Source organism: Rhinolophus ferrumequinum, chromosome 7, assembly GCF_004115265.2.
Source record: "Rhinolophus ferrumequinum isolate MPI-CBG mRhiFer1 chromosome 7, mRhiFer1_v1.p, whole genome shotgun sequence".
Classification (NCBI taxonomy): domain Eukaryota; kingdom Metazoa; phylum Chordata; class Mammalia; order Chiroptera; family Rhinolophidae; genus Rhinolophus; species Rhinolophus ferrumequinum.
The window spans coordinates 48,886,318-48,905,677 of record NC_046290.1 but is presented as its reverse complement, the minus strand read 5'-3'; the positions used below and the strand labels follow the sequence as shown (position 1 = coordinate 48,905,677).

The following is a 19,360-nucleotide window of genomic DNA, read 5'->3' as shown; positions in this document are numbered from 1 at the left end:
TTGCAAGTCAGGCTACAGCATGGAGTGTATATCCAGGGCTAGCCAAAAAAAAAATGGAGAGGTAGGCTGGGTATCCTGGAGGCCTTTTCAGGCCAAGCAAAGGACCTTACTTAATCTAGTAGGCAGTATGGAATCAGGGGATGTTTCTGGTAGGATGACATCAGATCTGTAGTTAAAGATTAATTTTGCAACCTCTAGCTCTGAGAGGGATTGGCTTGGAGAATGCTAGGAAGCAGGGAGACCCATGAGGAAGGTGCTGCAGGAGTTCTAAGGTAAGGTCAGGAGGGGCAGGGCTGAGGCAAGACTGATGAGACTGGAAGGCAGGTGGATGAATGTAAGCCCAGCAAGAAAAGGTAACAGAGTACAGTGATGGATAGGGGATAGGGGACATAATAAGAATTCTGAAACAATGTGGAAGTCATTCCAAAGGGAAGTGAGCAAGGAACACACGTGCGAGAGGTCAGGGTAGAGATGAACAGCCACCCGATGGGGTGGATGGCAAGGCCTGTGCTACAAAGAGAAGTTATCTGGAGGAACATTAGAGGGGCCTGGTATCAAGCTGGCAGCTGATTTCTTCAACAAGTGTATGAGCTTAATTGAGAAAGAACAGAGACAGACCTTGAAGAATCCCCATATTTAGAGGAAGGAGGAAGAAGAGACACTAAGAGATGCAGAGGAGAACCAGAGCAGCAAAGAAGCACATAAGCTAAAGGAGCAGATAATCTCAAGGTAGGCGGGCCGGGTGGAGCAAGCGTGCCAGATGCCGGTAGGAGCCACCAGCTGAGGAAAGGTGGTACGATAAAGTGGTCACTTTTGTAATGGAGCTGAAGCTGACATGACAAGAGTTTACAAAGAGGGAAGTTGTCAAGGAAGTGGAAGATCTGAATGTAGACCAAGTCTCCATAACACAAGACAGGCAGGAAGTGGGCAGTGGGAAGTTGTTAGGCTTAGGAGCAGGCTGCTTAGCTGGGGAGGAAAAGCTCTTTCTCAAACATGAAGATAAATATTGGAAAGAGTAGGTTCAAAAACATCCTCTCTAAACTTCACCACACTGAATTATTAACCTCTACTAATAAATCCAAAGGTAACTCGGCCAATACAAGGTCTGCTGGTGATGCCTAATGAGGGAAGATCTTTAGCTGCTACTTCTATACCTTCCAGGTAAGTAATACATTTACGGCATGACCTTCAAACCACGAAACTTACAACATTCATCATAAAAGGAAACTTAATTTCCTTACATAGTGCATGGTCTTCTTTCACCCTTACGTTTCACCCAAACCATCTGCCTATGGCTAGAGAGACCACAGCCAGTTGATTTAAAAATAACACTTTTAACATTAAGGCTTTTTCAAACCACCTACTCCTAACCATATCTGTTACTGAGAATCTAATTAAATACCTTCAGTCTTGCATTTTCCTCTTTTCCCTTTTTGGCTTCCCAGAGTTCCTTCTGATATTCCTGTGCAAGGTTTTCGGCCACTAAAGTTAAAACTGCATTTGGGTTTCTTAGAGTTATAATGGTCTGCTCTGCTATTCCTTTTTCAATAGCTTCATTAATGGCTATAACTGCAGCATGCACTGAGAAGAGACAAAAAAAAAAAAGATTTTTATTAGCAAAAGACAACATGCATCATGGCTGCATAAACTTAAGCAGTGTTCCTTTCTTCTTTGGCTCCCAGTAAGCGTGACAAGAGCCCTCTGACACATCACAGAGCACACCTCTGACAACCTCTCCACATGCCCATCTATACTGGGTCCTGTCGCAGCATCTGTTACATAAGCCCTATTCATGTATTCAACCTGCACTGAATGGCTAACATGAACCGAGCATTTTCTCAACCACCTGGAGGTTGGAAACGTAACACAAACACTTTTAAAGTACCAGGATGTTTCCAAGAGATGTCTGCAATTTAACTTGAAACACTAAAAGACAATGCAGCAATGTACCTTACCACTAAAATCTAAGGATATAGAAAGCAGAGAAATATTTTGGAGAATGAAGATATTTCTGGATCCTCTTAATTCACATTGCACCAACAGATGTTTAACGTCACTCAAATTAACGATCTACGATACATATAATAAAAGCTTTCAGAGGGGGCTAAAATTATCTTCTAAATATTCTGTTTCTTGTAACCAGAATCAACAAATAAAGTAGAGGTAAGCCTCATGTCAATGGCATGTTTGGATTTTAAATAGACTTACATGCAGCTTCATCCACGGACAGTTCATTAGCTAGAATACCACCTATTTTGCTGAAAGATGGCATCTGTATTCCATATTTCTCAAGTTCCTTTCTCATATTACTGATTTCCTCCTCTGAAAAACAACAACAACAAATCAAAGAAAACCACAGAGATGGAGACAGAATGAGTATATTTATATGCAGAAATGTCTTAATCCTAGGGTCCCCTCCCCAGATATGTGGGGCTTATTTTTCGGATTAAAGAAAATAAAAAGTGCCATGCCATTCTTGAAAAAAGAAAGAAAAGAAAGAAATGTCTTCATCAAGAAGGTGGGACCATTTCTAAACAAGAACTTTAGGAAGAAGCCAGCATCCGTTTCTCATTTCATAAACGTGGGGAAAAGGAAAGCTGGTTGAGTACAAACAAAATAATAAGTTTTCTCCTCGGATCAATATAGACGAAAAAAGGAATCAAAAATACTGAGATAAAAAAAAAGTATCGGTCCATTTCCTTAGTCACTACATTATAAAAATTATAACAATACCTGTGAAATCTACTTTGCCCAACAAATCCTGGATCTGAGGTGCTATTCCTAGTTTGAAGAGATACAGACTGAAAGAAAAAAACATACAATTATCAGAAACTTTATCATAAATCTTAGAGTTAGAAATTGCTTAAATCTGAAGGGTTTTTTCAGTTGAGAAAAACTTAAGAGATTATTTCATCTAATCCATTCATTTTGTAGAGGAGAAAACTGAGTCCTGAGGTACCATAACCCCTGGTGGGACCGGGACTAAAACCCCAGTCTGTCTCAAAGACTGGTATTGTGTAGCACATGGCACTTCTGTAGAGTCAACCAACTCTCTACCATCCATGTGGAGGATGAATAAGAAGTACAACTAATACAAAACAGCTAATAAATACAATAAGCATTTCCTTGGATATTCCTCACGTGATTCTTATTTTGTTGAAAGTACAGGTCAAATTATTATATTTTCCTTTTCAATCTTCCTCCAAGTACCAACCACTCCTTGAGGAAATATTTGTTTTACACATTCTGAACCAATAAATACAGTGGCAAGACTCTTGTAGGATAGGGTGATGTAAAGATAAAGCACGACGTGAGCATTACTACTAAGTAGGAGATGGAGAGTAAGTTGTATATTTCTCTAAAAATCCCTTAGGAAGTAATGGTGGCACCCACTAACTTATCCATAACCTGACAAAAGTTGCTGAGAGCTGGCCTCTACAGCTACATTCTGTGAAAGATTAAAATAAATGGTTATGTGGCTTTTCCCGCTTAATTACTGAGCCATAGTTTCTGTTCCATATTTATCCTAACCTCCCCAACCCCCAAGGTTAATTCTACAGCCCAACTAAAAAAATTCCGTATTCACTTTATTATTAATTTTGATAGATTTATAATTTATGAGATTTTAATTAGAAATTAGAAAATACACAATAACATATATGGGAAAATGAACCGAGAATGATTTTGATGGCTTGAAATATTTCAAAAGTACCACTTGTGATGCACATGTGAGATGGATCTGTGCAGTTTACAAAATACATAAAATTTCAATAAAGGAGTTCAAGATCAAGCCTTCTTAATGGTATTAAATAAACTCTTAAATGTTTGACTAAGCAATGTAAATAGCATGCATTGAAATGAACATTCTTTGATAATTCAAAACAATCATTTAGAAAAGTAATAAAACAAAGTTATTAATTAATGATTCATGATTTAAAAAAAATTACATTGAAAATCACCACCCAGAGTTAAACACTAAATATTTTGATATAAGTCCTTTAAAAGTTATTTCTGGAAGTATCTATTCAATAATCTCATACTATTCTATGATATATGAACATATTATAATTTACTTAACCAATTGCTGAGCATTTAGATAGTCACTAAATATTCAGCATGGCAGTGAATATTATACATAGAGAATACATCTTTATGCATATATCTTATTTGTTAACAATAAATTCCTGAAAAAGTTCTGCCAGACTGAAAGGGTATACATACAATCAAAGCTTTCAATATACAGTTAAATTGTGTTCTTAAAAACAGATTATATTCATTTAAGCTTTGTGAGTAAAAAGTTAAGAAAACTGCTTTCCCTTTTGTGAGAGAACCCCACCTTTAGTTAACTTTCTAGCTCTGTTCCCCTAGGAACCTGATAAAGGTATAATAACAATAGTATTACTAAGCAATGATTGCTTAGGAGAAAAACAACCCCTGATTGATAAACTGCATCCTGGCTTGAAGGCTTTACAAATATCTAATAGGCACAGTATTTTTAGGTGTTCCTCAGTTCACTGACTCATGACTGGCATACTCCTCGCAGGCAGCTGGGAAGCCATGCGATGGAGCTGTTACAATGGATACTGGCTGAGGCTCTAAGCCAGGGAGGCTCTTGCACCCATCAATATGAGTCTCACTCCTTAGCACCCAAGGTGTTACCTGAGGTAGTAAAGAGAACAGCTTCCAGATGGCTGAGTGACAACGATGTTGAGTGCCATGAAGGCCCCAATGAAGAGCAAATATGTGAAGCTGTCCTACCAGTAGGCTGGGTTTCCTGGCTATGTCTATCCTTCTGGGCAACTGGTGCCAAAAGCAGCTTATGGAGGCTGTCAGAGTCCCAATGTTTAGCTGAACCTAAGAACCGCTGATGGACATGGCCCCCACTCTACCACCAATACATGAGAATGACATTTTCTTTGTCTCCTTGTCACTACAGGACACTCTCAATGAAAACCTTGCCAATCTGATGGCCAAAAATGTTATTTAAATCTCCATTTCCTTTGGTTAGTTGTGAGGGTAAACATTTTTCATGTACATATTGGCCATTTCCATTTCTTCCAGGAAAAGACTATTAATGAATTTAATGAATTTTTGAACTTTAAAGATTGATTTTGGGGTGATTTACCATCCTTTGGTTTCTCACTCCCTTATCCCCCAAAACCACAACCAAAGGACAAAGGACAAATTACATTTTAACCATGTACTAAATTCCAATATGATATTCATATCTCATCCACAGAGGAAAACATATTAGATGCTGAATATTCTTCAATGTAAAATAGACATTATGTATTCATAATTCAAAGCTAGAAAGACAGAATACATTGTGTCATTCAAATCCTAGATCTTTAGAGATTATCAGGGATATGAAACTATATACATAGCCCCTAAAGACTTTACTACCAAAGGTTCATGCCAACAAATCATTCTAATTAAAGCTAGTATGCTGACAATTTCAAAATCATAATGTTTTATGAACCACTTTTCAACTCATTATTACATGGGGAAAATATTCCACTTAAAAGGAAGCTCATGTCATGTGGAACAAATGAAATGCCAACCTCTTTATTTATTCCTTTCTAATAAAGAGAACTACAAAATTCAACACAATTAAAAAGATACGCATGGTAAAGCTGCAAAGAATTCTAAGGAAACAAAATCAAGCCATACTTTAAGAAATGAAAATAGATCTATAAACAATAAAAAATGTACCATTGTATCATTTCAATTTCTTTCATAATAGCTGATTTGCATTTTCGGCTTCTCTTTTTACAATTAAATTCAAAAATACACCTAAACTAATCTACAAAGAAAACTATAAAAATAATTCAATGGCAGAAACATTGAAAATGTGACAGTAAAATTTAAGTAGGAGATACCCATAATGTCTTCTAACACAAATTTTATATGTATAATTATTTCAAGTATTTAAAATGTTATATGTATAATATGTATTATTTCCATTAATATTCTGCTAAGGTTTTAACATACTTTAAACTTACATTCTTGTATCAAAGCCTAAACTAATGAACATCTATTATCCTTAATATATTTCCACTTCTATTTCCCCACCTACATAATGTTGAGATGACGTAGCTTTTATTTTCATATTATGTACCAAAAATTTAAATACACATTTTATTTGTTTCTTGTCTAATTTAATCTATATCCAATTTTCCTTAGTTTTATCTTTGGTTTTGTTGTACATGAGTGTTCAAAATTTATTAAGTACATAAATTGAATAAATCACTAATTGCATATATTTTAATTTGTTCCTTGGGTGTTGGTTCTATTTAGTAAATCTAACGCCTCTTTCATAGTGTCGGTTTCCCTCAAATGTCTAGCATTTCCTGACTTGGGGCTCATCTTGGGGTTTTAGATTTGCTGTTTGTCACTGTTGATCACAGGTCCCCATGACAGAAAGAATCCCTAAGGAGACTTGGGGGGCAACAATAGGGTGCATGTCAGGAGGGTGTCCAGTGTCTTGCCTTCTTAGATTGGGGCTCCCTGTGCCTTCCTGGGGTCATCAGCTATTTTGGGTACTGGTATGCTATCTTGCCTTCAGCATCTACACTTGCTGCTTTAGGGAAGAATCAGAAGGCTCTGCTGGTCTAAGCCCAATTATGCTGGCTTTGAGGCTCTCCTTTTTCAGCTGTCTCTTTGTTTGGAGCAAGACCCATGACAGCTCCCAACTCTGTGGCATGTCTCAGTGGTTTCTGGGCTGTGGTCTTCTCCTGTCTTGTTTCTCAGTCCTTCCGATCCTGTCTGTTTGCTGTCTGCCAGTTGTTTACATTTCTGGTCAGTGGATGGCATTCTTTCTTACTGCAAATGATTTTTTTTAAATTACTATTAGGTTGGTGCAAAAGTAATTGCGGTATAAAAGATTGAAAATTGCAAAAACCGCAATTACTTTTGCACCAAACCTAATACTTTAGTAATTTCATATCAGTTTTGGAAAGGAAGCAAGACAACTGTGCTCAATGACCTTGACACAACTGTGACCTTGACATCTCCTTTGTTTATCCAGTCATTCATTTAATTACTATTTATGGAATATCTACTATATAAAAAATATTCTTTTCTACATGTTGTCCTTAAAGTAAAGGTATTTAGTCTGCCACAAAACATAGGGTTTTTTTTTTGTAATATGAACTAAAACAATTTACTACACAAAAGTGTTAATTTTTCCCTGTGGTACTAAAGATATTAGGACTATTTCCAATTATACTTTTTATTTCTCCACTGTACACTGTAATACTAATATAAATCTCACAGTAAGCAAATATTCTGGTTTAATTAAAAGTTACCACTAGGTGGTGCTGAGAAGTTACCACTTTTGGATGGAAGAATCTTTACTTTCAAATTTATTTTAAATCTGATTTTCTTAAGCTAGTATAGATCAGGTAGAAATTTCATTTACATACATATAATTTTACAAAAGTTTTTTAAAAAATGTTAATGTATATATTCAATTTTCAACACTGTTTGTGATGTGAAGGTCGTTTAAATTATTAGCTTTAACAAGATTGCTTTTCACAGTGTAAGAGAAGTTTTCCACCAAATCTCTGTATGGGAGGTGCTTTCTAGCAGATTACTCAAAGGGGCATATGTTTACTAGGAAACTATACTAATCCACTATTCCCATGCTGTACAGAATCAGCAACAGCAACCTGCTCCACTTACATTCAAATGAGCTATTCATTACCTGAAGCATGTAGGAAATGCAGAGTCTTAATCTTTAAAAAAAAAAAAAAAGAAAAAAGAAAAAAAAAAGCCCATTCCATTTAAAAAACACACCAATTTCTTGTAGCTCTTCAACACTGAACTTATAAAGCACCTTTAGTGCTAACGGCCAATACAAAAAGTTGAGAGCATTCCAAAGAAAGCTGTGGAATGAATGCCACCATTGCTTCCCATGTATAAGAAAGCACTTGATGTGAAATAGAGAGCCTCTTGCCACACCAAAAGATATAGCACACTTGTGTTGCTGAGTGAGGCCAGCAACAGAGCAGGTTGTCCTAAGGTACCTTAGTCTCACTGGCCCACGTGCTCCTGTTTATATAAATAATATCACATTAAGTCAAAAAAGCAAGAACGTAAAAAAAAAAGTATGAGGGTTTTCCCTAGACTTTCTATATATACATTAAAAGGTTCTATAATAATGAAATGCAAACTTAAAAGGCAAGAGCTGAATTTATTTCAGCTTTTCTGAATCACTTCATGTGCAGGTCATTTTATGCTGTGACATGTAAGATGCATGTTCGTAGATGAAAGCCTCAAGGTTGACCAGAAAGATCACAGGACTAGAATTCGAAGCCCTGCATCCTAGTCCCAAGACTGGCAATATCTGGATGTATGACTCTGAGTAAGTCACACAACCCAAGCTTTCAGTCCCACATCTATGAAATGAAACTTCCCAAGATCCTCTCCGTTCTAAGTTCCATGACTCTGCATTTTAAAACATCCTAAATATAACAGCTGTGCTGAAGTTCAAGTCTGCTGCCACTGTTCTGTTTATTTTCTTATTAGTAAGGAAATATGTACTTGACTCCCTTCTGAGGACAATGGCTGAGTCAGTAACAGTGCAGTTTCTGGTGTCGTAGCCTGGTTTGCAATCTCACTTCTGCCATTTACTAGCTGTGTGACCTTGGGCAGCCTCTCTGTGCCTCAGTTACCCTGGCTATAAATTGTGATTAATAACAGTACTTACCACATAGGTATGTTGTGAGGATCAAATGAGATTACACCTATAAAGTACTTTGAACAGTTCCAGGCACATCATTAAAAATTCAGTAAGTATTAACATTTGTTTTTATTATTACTATTATCCTCTGTTGAATAAGTGTGTCCTTCTTATATACTTATTAATAACCAACCTCAGTGGTTTCCCCACTTTCAACACTAAGAACCTTTCCCTATTTCCCCTCACTGACTCCATGTTTGAAATGGTTTTATTCACTGAACCAAATTATTTTCCCATCTTAGTCACATACATCACTGCCAGTATTATGTCAAAATCCAGTGTTCTATACCCAATTTTGAGTCAAAAACCAAAGGAATCCTGAGGCAATCTTATCATCGGATAATCAGTTCAGTTAAATCAACGGAAAAGTTAAAAATACAAACTCCAGAGGCTTCAAGTTGGACTCAGTGGTGTATGTGCTATGTAGGACGAGAAGACATGGTTCACAGCCTCAAAGAGCTGTGAATTTAGTAGGACAGACGGAGCCATCATACTAATCCAGGATACAAAGAAGAGGAGAGAGGATGGTTCAAAGTATGAAGAAAATTTTGAAGAAGGAGTGACTTGAAGGATATGGAAGGTGCAAATGCCCTTCTCAGCTTAATCCCAAATACTGCCATCTCCAGATATCTCTCCTGAGAACATAGTATTATAGCCTGTCCTTTGGGTTAAGGAACTATCTCTAGGAACCTTATTTATAAATGCAAATGTGTTCTCTGTCAGAGTTGCAATCAATCTGGTATAAAGCATTGATACCATGCTAAGGTCTGGCCACCTGCCACTTAAAAAGTCGAGAGGCATGGTTGGTGGAAAGAAAAGCAGGTTTATTCCAAATGCCAGTATTTTGGGATGATGGCAGACTCCTGTCCAAAGGCCATCTCCCCATTCCTAGACTAGTTAGGTTTTATGGTACACAAGAACAAAAGAAAGGGAGAGTTGGTCAGGCAGGTCTGAGGGCTGACTTCGTTTCTTGGGGTTTGGTCTGTTTTAAGATAATGCTATCTCTGGACTCCGGACTGGACTGGACCACCGAGGCCTGGGGCTTTATGTGTATTCCAGTGTTTGGGCGCCTGAGGATTAAGAAATTGCCCTTTCCAGGTTAGGATTCCGTTAATTAAATGGATTAACGAGGTATGGGTAGTCTTGGGAAAGGGAACAAAATGGAGTTCTTTAGTGAATCAGTGAGGGGAGAAACAAAGAGAAAACAGCTGAATTTCAGGGTGGATCAAACTGACAAGTGGCTAGAGAGTGAGATATGCAGTGAGTCAAACTGCAAACTACCTAAGTATAATTACGTTATTGATTTACCAAATTTCACTGTTACGGCATCAATCGGTTTCTTAATAGGAAAAGGGGTCCTAAGGGAAGAGAATATAAGACAAAAGAAGCTAAGCATTAATGCTTGTGGAACTGGTTCAAAGACAACTGGATAATCAAGACTGAGAGAGCTGGTAGAGGAGCCCTTCTTCATAGAGACAGGGTACTCAGAACAGCTGGCCAACAAGAAGTAGGTCTGCCACAGCCATTTTCACAAATGCAAGCCCCAAATGTGTGCTATTTTGGCATCGTCGCTGCATTTGAAAAAACATGGGTGGGACAGCGCCTCCATAGTCTGCAGCAGGAGAAGTAGTAGAACTTCATGGTCAAATAAACTTTATACAGTATGAAGAGCAGAATCCAGAACTCTGATCTATTAAACTAGAAACATCATCATGAACACATGACTTTAAAAGGATTCCTTGGAGGGTAGTTGATTCCATGTCATAAAGCAGGAATAATCAGGACAGGACTGGAACATTCTGTTAAGACAACAAAGCAAGGATATTTTAAAGAATGTCAGGGACAGGGTTACAAGGACAGAGGAGCTGGCCAGAAAGAGCTCCCACTGACCAAACTGAATCAATCTGCTCCATCAGAAAAGAACTCATCTTGGTTAAGTCTGTGAAAGGCCAGGAATTCAAAACAATGATCAAAAAAAAAAAAAAAAAAGAATGGTATGAAGTGTACAAAAAGGAAGTTGTAATACAAAGAGAGAGAAAATAAGACATGTATAATTATATGTATTGATTTAACAAGTTGGATACAGGTGCTTTGCTTTTTCTGTAATTGTCTATAGTCTAGAATATGTACTGGTTTCTCTACTGTATCTACTACATATATGCTACATGAAAGAATAATGACCAGTAACATTGAGTAAGCCAAATAACCTAAAAATCCAAGTGTATGAAGATAAGACCTGAGGAATACAGGTGGTGACAAAAACAGTCAGGTGGAAAGAGGCTCTGGCAATGATGGTCACACTCAATAGTCAAGCAGAGAGAGAGGATCCAGAAACATGATATGAGATGATAAATCAGCCAAATGGCCCAAATAGCATGAGGTAGAGTCAATCCCTCATCTCCTCTGGGAGAAACCTCTAGAAAGCCCAACTAATTTCAAGAAAATATTCAAAAGGCATACATAAGCTTTTAATAATGTTAACAGATCAAGTCCATACATCATTATGACAGGACAACGGGTTATGTAACACTGGCCAAATGAGACATGTAAGTAAATCATTTCTGGGTGACAGGGGGTGGGCTGGAGGTGGGGACCAGGTTATAAATAAGAACCTACCTGAAAGCCATATACTGAAAAGTAATAAAAGGTCTGATTGATTTCACAAGTAAAGTTCAGCCTGATGCCTGGTAGCCAGGATCTGTCAGACTCTTCTTCAAACTGGCGCCATGTTCTGACCGACAATTGATTGGTCAGAAACCAGATCTGTAAATGGACAGATTTGTAGGGGTATTCTTTTGTTTCTGGTGCCCATAAGATCATGTCAACTCTGGTAGGTAACAAAATATTATAGTCCTAAAATGAGTCAAAATTAGTGTATAAATAATGAAACGAGTGAAAGCTGTACTGTAGATCTTTTAGAAAAGAGTTTAAGTACGGTAAGCTTGTAATAATGCATCTGGGCATTTCACTATACTTTCAGGTATTTGAAGTGTTCAAAAAAAAATCAGTTCTACTAAATTTAATTGTTTAAAGGAATTCAATTTTATAACTAATGTTTAAACAGTTGTTTAACATATTGAGCAATAAACAATATGCAAAAGTGCTCTTTTTTTGTATAAACGAACTCCAGACAGTAAAAAAATAAAAAATAAATCAGTAGTATTAACTCAGCAGCAAGGCTCTCACTCCTTGAACTGGTTTGTCTTCATTGCACAGACTTTGAAACATTCCAAATGAAGCCACAAAAGGAAAACATGCCATATACACATTTTAAGTCCAAAGATACCCATTCAGAAACAGTGGTTTTCACTTGGTGTTGAGATAATGCGTACTTTAGCTTTTCCTTTGATAGTCTTTCTGAATTTTCCAATTTTTTCCTCAATGAGTATATTTTAGTTTTTATTGTAAATGAGAAAAAGATAAACATTTCTTTGAAAAGAGAATGAGGCCACCCATTCCTGAGGTGAGCGTCTCTGCATAAGGCAAAGCTTGAGGATATCCTCTGGGGCTGCTGGGCTAACAACATTCACTGGTGTCTGGGCTAAGGAACATCCAGCTGAACTGACAAAGGGAGCAAGAGCAGGAGGCAAGGAGCCTGGGGTCAGAAGGAAAGTGAAAAGGTGAGAGGCGGGTGGGGGGCGGGAGTAGAAGTAGACAGAACACAAAGCCAGGGCAAGAACCCAGGGGTCTTAATGAGGTTGTTAAGCCCTAATCAAGAAGACGGAACAAAAGACAAGTTTGCACGGCCAAGAGCTAACTTTATACATCAGCTCAGGCCCACAGGCTGGGGCAGGAGGAAGGTAGGGTCTGGGTACCTGGGGCATCTGCCCGCATAGGTCCCGATCTATAATCAGAATCTCTGACCTGCCTAATTCCCTATCAGGTAACGACAATGCTCTATACCAGCAATGTTGCTGTATCCAAAACCAGGATATAATGGCTGAAGACTTAATTGTTTATTCCCAGCATTACTTCTAATAACGCAGCGAGGGCAAACCCACTGTACTTACTAAAGGGCTCTGCAACCCAGCTTCCAAATGTGTCTGGCCCAACAGAGCAGAATATCAGCATCCTGTGAGTAACTGACTGCATTTTCAACCGGTGCAGGAAAAAGTTTTGGTAGAAAAAACTTTAGATACACTTGGGACTTCTGAATTCCCTACCAGGAAGCAGCCAAACATTAAGTTTAGAACAGAGAAAAGTGAAAGAGATTCTCCCAGGGGATGCTGTTCATTAAGTAAATACTGTTTGAGGTCACAGCTGATAAGTGACAGGCTCAACAGGAATCTATTCCAGGATGAGTAACAGTAATGGGGATTCCACGATCAGTAACTGAGTAACTGAGAAAAACAGTCCTAGAAAATATCACACCAACACTGTGTGTACAAGTGGCAATAATAAGCAAGACGTTGCCTTTTCTTTGTTTACCAAACTGTTCAAGCCATTGTTAAAACTATGCCAAACACACTGTCAACCTCAGTGCAGTTCTATACAACTCCTGTAGGAGAGCAGTGACATCACCAGGAAGGAACTTAGCACACCATTTCTTTATAAGCTGCTTAACAGTAATGCCCCAGGTGTCCACTTCAGGAAATCAATTTAAGCTTATATAAGACATCCCATGAGCGCTACAGATTTGGAGATTAGCTCTATGAAGCATGGATATGATAATGACATAAACTAATGGTGGCTGCTTAGCAGGTCACCAATACAGCGTTAACCATTGTGTTAAGTGATCATACTAAGAACTGAAAAATTGTTGACAAAGAATGTTGGGCAACACATTTGAAAATATTCCTCAAAATAAGCAATTTTGTATAAAACGCTTTTAGAAAACCTGTTGGCATAATGATACACTAGCTACATACGAGGAGATAGGCATAAAAGTGTTTTTTTCTTTTTTTCCCACTTGTTCTAAATTATTAGAATAAAAAGAAATCATAGAAAAGGCACCTATATTTGGTCCATATTTCTAGCAACTGTCATCTTCCAAAGAAATCTCATAAGTACTGATCGGGGGGAAAAGTCAAATTATATGACATAATCAAAATTCTTCTCTAGCAGGCCAGAATTGCAGTGAATTATTACAGAAACCTTTTCCTTTGGAGAGGAAAAGAGCCAGGAAGAAGTTAATATATAAACCTCTAGGCAGAAGATTCTGCCAGGAAAATGACTTCGAGTGATATAAACACAAGGCAGATGTTCTAAAAGAAATTTAAAATTTAATTCGACATGAAGTCTTTCGGCCATTACCTGTGTGCAGGCAAGAAAACCACCACAAACTGAATTTTAAAAATCACCTTTGTTACCATCTAAAAATTACATTCTTCCAGTCCATTAAGAAATGATCTGTGAACTAGCAGAATTTCAACATTTTCAAAAATTAAGTTATCAAACAAATGCTTCAAAACAATGAATGCATCTTGCTTTGACTAATTGAAAGCAACTTCTAAGTTTCTTTTTTATCCTTAGGGTACAAGGTCTATTGAACAAATAAAACAAAAATTATACTGAATTTTATTAAACTGTGATAAGAATTGAACCAAACTGATAATTTTAAGAGTACCAAAACCAAAATTATGACCATTAAAATACATTCATTTGATGTATTTTAGCTATATTTGTAAACTAGACCATAACTCAAGAATATTGTAGCACATTACTGTGAGATCCCTAGAAGTTTCAACTTAAATTTTCTCCTTATCATACTCATAGGTCTTTTATTCATTTTCTGTTTTTCTATTTTGAATTAGATTAAAAAAATCAGAAAAACATTTTTCAAGTTCAAGTATTGTTTTCATGTGACAATTATTTTAATTTTATACCAGCAAATTCAAAATAGCTCAATCTAATAAAGTTATTCCGCATTACTAAAATAATTTATGTCCTCTTTTAAAATTAAAATTGTAGTTTTATTTAAATTTATTTCCTAGACTTTGAGTTGTATTTTCCCACCTCAGTGCGTGAATGCAATAAATCATTCTTGGTATGTTTTTCCGGTCATAGACATCTGTTGTTTCTGGATAAAATATCTGGAAGATAAAAGAAACAATATGTTTATTACGTTTTCCTTTTCACAATTGTTTTAAGTCTCCCAAATGGTTCTACTTTGATTGTTCTTGCTGTTCTCTGTTTATTTAAATGTAGAGAAACCTCTCAGTTATTGCTTCATCTTGCTCTACAGGACCAATCAGTGCATCTGGCTTTCTGCCTGACAAGAGGCGCCTCCTAGTGACTCAAGAGAGGGGTTGGGGTTCCCAGTCCACCACATCCAAGAAGGATGGAGAACGGAATAGCTAGGTGGCGGTTTCATTCCACAAGGCTTTCTGTAGCAGAGTCACTCTTGGGACTGTCCAGTGGATTGCTGGCTTGAGAGGGGTGTTCTGAGAGCATTTTATTACATTGTTAAGAACTTGGCTACCCAGTTCTGTAAACACGTGCATACACACATACACATGGATTTTTTTTTTTTCTCCTTAAAGTAACAGATTTCACTGAATACAATCTGGAAAATAAAGTATGATGGAAATACTTATAATCCCACCTCCAGATTGTCACCATTAGCATTTTGGTATATTTTCTTCCAGTCTTTTTTTTGGATTATGTCTCTGATTTTTTTTAATGTTTTGTATGTGTGCATTTAAAAACAAAATTGTACATATTGTAAACCTGTTTAAAACACTTACTAGAACACGACTACTGTCCTATCCCCTTCATTATTCTACAAGAACATTATTTCTAATGGGTGCATGATTCTTTCACAGTTTTGAATCATAATTAACCAGTTTCCCACGGTTGAACATTTATTCCCCCCAACTTTTCCCTATTATATAAGTCACCGCAATGAACATCCCTGCACTTTCTGAGCACTTGATTACCTTTCTGGCTAAACAGCTAAATATGAAGTTACTAGACTGAAAGTTCTGAACAGTAAGGCTTTTAATACCCATTTACACTATTCTTGAGCTTAAAACTAAAAGCCTAATAACGATTTCAGAATGGGGTACCAAACTTATCTGTTCCTAAGCACCAAAAAATGAATAATTAGGCTCCAAACTTCTAAGAGTAAGATAAGCATACTGGCATTGTTTGCTTTCAGTAAATATTTTATAAAATTGGACATAAAAATTAAATCATGGTAGTATTTGATACTCAAATCCAATTTTCTGTTGGATATTGAAAAAAAAACAAGAAGCAGATTCTTGAGATATAAAGGTATAGTCACTGAGCCCTTAAAGAAATGTCTGTAGCCTAAAAATTTTCAAAAGTCTTTCTAACTTTCCTTTAACACACTTGCTATTAAAATGTCAATTAGAAGAGGATTCCCAATTCAGAAGAATGTGACTAGGTTTAAAGTTCTATATATAAGCAGAGGACTAAAAATGTCCCTTCCCTTTTCTTTAAACAAAAGACCTTTATATTTATATTTTGTCTGGAAAATCATTATGAATATGTCTTCTTTTAGTAAGGAAATGGGATCAATTTATAGTTCACCAGAACATTTTATTCAGTACTGTATTCCCAGCACCTAGCACAACGATGAGTACAGAGGAGGCACTTAATATGAACCAATGAAGGCATTGATAGCAAATACATCAATCAATTCAGTACACTGTTGGTTTTTCATCCTGCAATCTAATTTATCAATGACTTCGTAATAAAAATCCGTGTTAAAATAGAGCCTACTCTATGGATCACTTGTTTGGCTTACATAATCAAGGGAAACCTGGCCCAACACGCACACCATTGGAAGAGGTTTAAATCAAATCTATCAAACATAATGAAATTATCCTAATCTAAAGTTTGTTGTCTCATACAGAAAAATCCTATTGCAATTTATTTATTAATCTGTTTACCACCAGCCCTAGTTAGTACTTGCAAAATCAAAATCTAGAAATATGAATTCGGTACTATAACTAGTTCCCAGAAGGGAACAGCATTTAATGTTCTGGGCATTTTAGGAGAGGCAAAGGGGTTAAAAATGGCAGAATAAACCAATATTGAGTATTCTGAGATAACATAAGCTGAGCTAAAACAGATATCAACAAAAATACATTAAAAATAGGCATTCATAATTTACATTAAGGAATTTTTTGCTTTTGTTGTCACTGGTGTTTTTAACTGCAAACTTGGATTAGTAATAACAACAACAACACGTTTTAATTAGTCAGTAGCATATCCTCTGCCTTCAAGCTGGACCACTCCTAAGTCATATCTTTAACACAGCTGTACATACGAAGCAATATGAAGGTGTGAACTATAGATACATACAAAAACCTGATGGATCTTGAGGGCATTATGCTTACTGAAAAAAGTTAATTGCTAAAGGTAACCTACCGCATGATTCTATTTCTATAACACTGTCAAAATGACAGAACTATAGGGATGGAGAACAGAATAGTGGTGGCATGGGGACAGGGCTAAACAAGGGATGCAATATAAAGGCCCGCTCCTCTGCAACATCTGTACCTTGAGGGTGGTGGTGGTCACACAAATCTATTCATGGGATAAACCTGCATGGAACTGCCCCAGATACACACAAATGAATGCACATAAAAATGGTGAAAATTGAGTAAGTCTGTAGTCTAGTTAACATTAATATACCAAGGTCAATTTATGATTATTCTACAGTTATGAGATGTCACCATTGGGGAAAGTTGAAGAAAGAATACACACTGATGAACTATTTTTGCAACTTCCTTTGATTCTATAATTTCAAAATAAGTAGTTTATGAAATAGCTCTACAATTTCTATCAAAAGCAATTATTTCCTCATTTCCCCTACTTATCTGTCTGTCACACAAGCTTAAGTGTGCCTGCTCTTTGAATTTAACAAGCTCTGAATATTTGCTGAGTTTTATTTGGAAGATCTATTTCAGGAGTGAGAGCTATAACCCCCTAGCCTTTAAAATTGAAAGTGATGGAATGATTTATAATAATAATTTATAAAAATAAATTTATAATAATAATCTATAATGATATATCACATGGTGCTACAATGAGATTTGAAATCTTAAATATAAGTAGCAACACAAAAATGGGAGGTGGCTTTTTTAAATCAACTATCTAGCAATGAAAGCTTGTTCTGATCTTGTCTATTTTATATACATTTTACCTGGCTGCTCTTGACCTGTATGCATACTTCACTCTTGCCATATATTACTTTGCATAGGCCTTTCTATGTTCCTGTTGGGTCCTCACTTTTCTCATTCCTGAGGCAATGAGGCAATCTTCTGCATTAACATACCCAGTCTGCCCAACCATTTAGCATAACGTGGAATTTGTACACTGCCCCCTTTTGGTTTCTTAGATCAGATTCCAGTATTTGAAGGCTTACCTTGGGTAGACCAATAGACTCCATGGCTCTTAACCACTGGACGGTATTATCTGTATGTCGAAAATGAAGGCCAGACTTCTAATGTGAGAACGGGGTGGGTTGGGAGGGGGGAGAAAGAAGGAACCATACAAATAGTGAGTCATTTGCGATAACTTTTTTCATTATCAGGATGCTTTTCAATTGTATTTCTCCTGGAATAGAGTTATTAAAGTCCATATAAAACAACTAGAGACACAGTAAAGTAGATTACACTTAACTCAGCAAAACCCCAACCATCTGTAAAGGACCATTCCAGTTTCTATTATTCACACATTTAAGGTAACTCTGAAGTAGAATCTCAAAGACCATTTAATGTCGAGCACATGCCTAAGGATATTTTATGAGACATATGTGCACATGCATACACACACACACACACACACACACACACACACACACACGGTGTCAAGATTTGGGGAACCATAGCCAAAAAGCCCAGGAACTTCAGGAAAAACAAACATGGTTGTCAGAAGACTAAATAAAATGATTTTTTTCTGGTTTCTGGTTTTGCCAAGTCATTTTCTCTGCTCATTAATGTAATGTTCTGTAGAAAATCTTGAAAATGTAGAAAAATACAAAGATGAAAACAAAAGCCACCCACAATACAGAGCCAATTTTGGTATCTATTCCTTCTGTAATTTAACCCTAATCTTGGCCTTGTAAAATAAGTAAACCTTCAATGGAAATGTTTTACAAGAACTTTTATACCCATATAATAAAAATAGTCTTTATATCTTCCATTCTTTTTTACAGTTCTAATTAGTCATGTTTTCTGCATATTCTATAAATATAGCATCCTTGCCTATATTCATGAAGTTGTATCAGGTAATGAACCATTGAGAGCTTGAAATGTTCTCATATTTTAATTAGTAAAATGAATAGCACAATGTTATCTATTTTTTTAAAAAGTAACAATAGCAAGTGTCATCATACCACTAATGCCCAATAATCACATTCAGAAAGCCTTATCTTTCCCATCTTCTGTGACATACAATCTAATAGTTTAACAAAAAGTATTTTTGTTGCTGTTAGAAATTATAAAATAAGCAAATTAACATTTGACAAATATTTATGGCTTTTTAATAGTGGTCACTATTGAGATTGGACTGTGTGTGTCACTTTATGTAAATTATCTCTAAGTTTCAAAACACTCTCCAAGGTGGTTTTCATTAGCATATTTTAGAAACGGGGAAACTTGGGCCAAAAAGATGAAGTGATTTGCTCAAAGTCAAACACCTATT

General features: G+C 36.5%; 1 protein-coding gene across 1 annotated transcript in view; it reads right to left on the bottom strand.

Moving 5' to 3' along the window:
• The window catches only part of IQGAP2 (IQ motif containing GTPase activating protein 2), a 264,412-nt gene that overhangs the window by 107,025 nt on the left and 138,027 nt on the right, over positions 1-19,360 (bottom strand). Inside the window, exons 4-8 of the mRNA XM_033109917.1 lie at positions 18,081-18,158; positions 14,699-14,775; positions 2,734-2,801; positions 2,209-2,322; positions 1,403-1,581 (exon numbers count right to left, since the gene is read on the bottom strand). Of these exons, the coding sequence (XP_032965808.1) occupies positions 1,403-1,581; positions 2,209-2,322; positions 2,734-2,801; positions 14,699-14,775; positions 18,081-18,158 (516 nt within the window). The remainder of the gene's footprint in view (positions 1-1,402; positions 1,582-2,208; positions 2,323-2,733; positions 2,802-14,698; positions 14,776-18,080; positions 18,159-19,360) is intronic.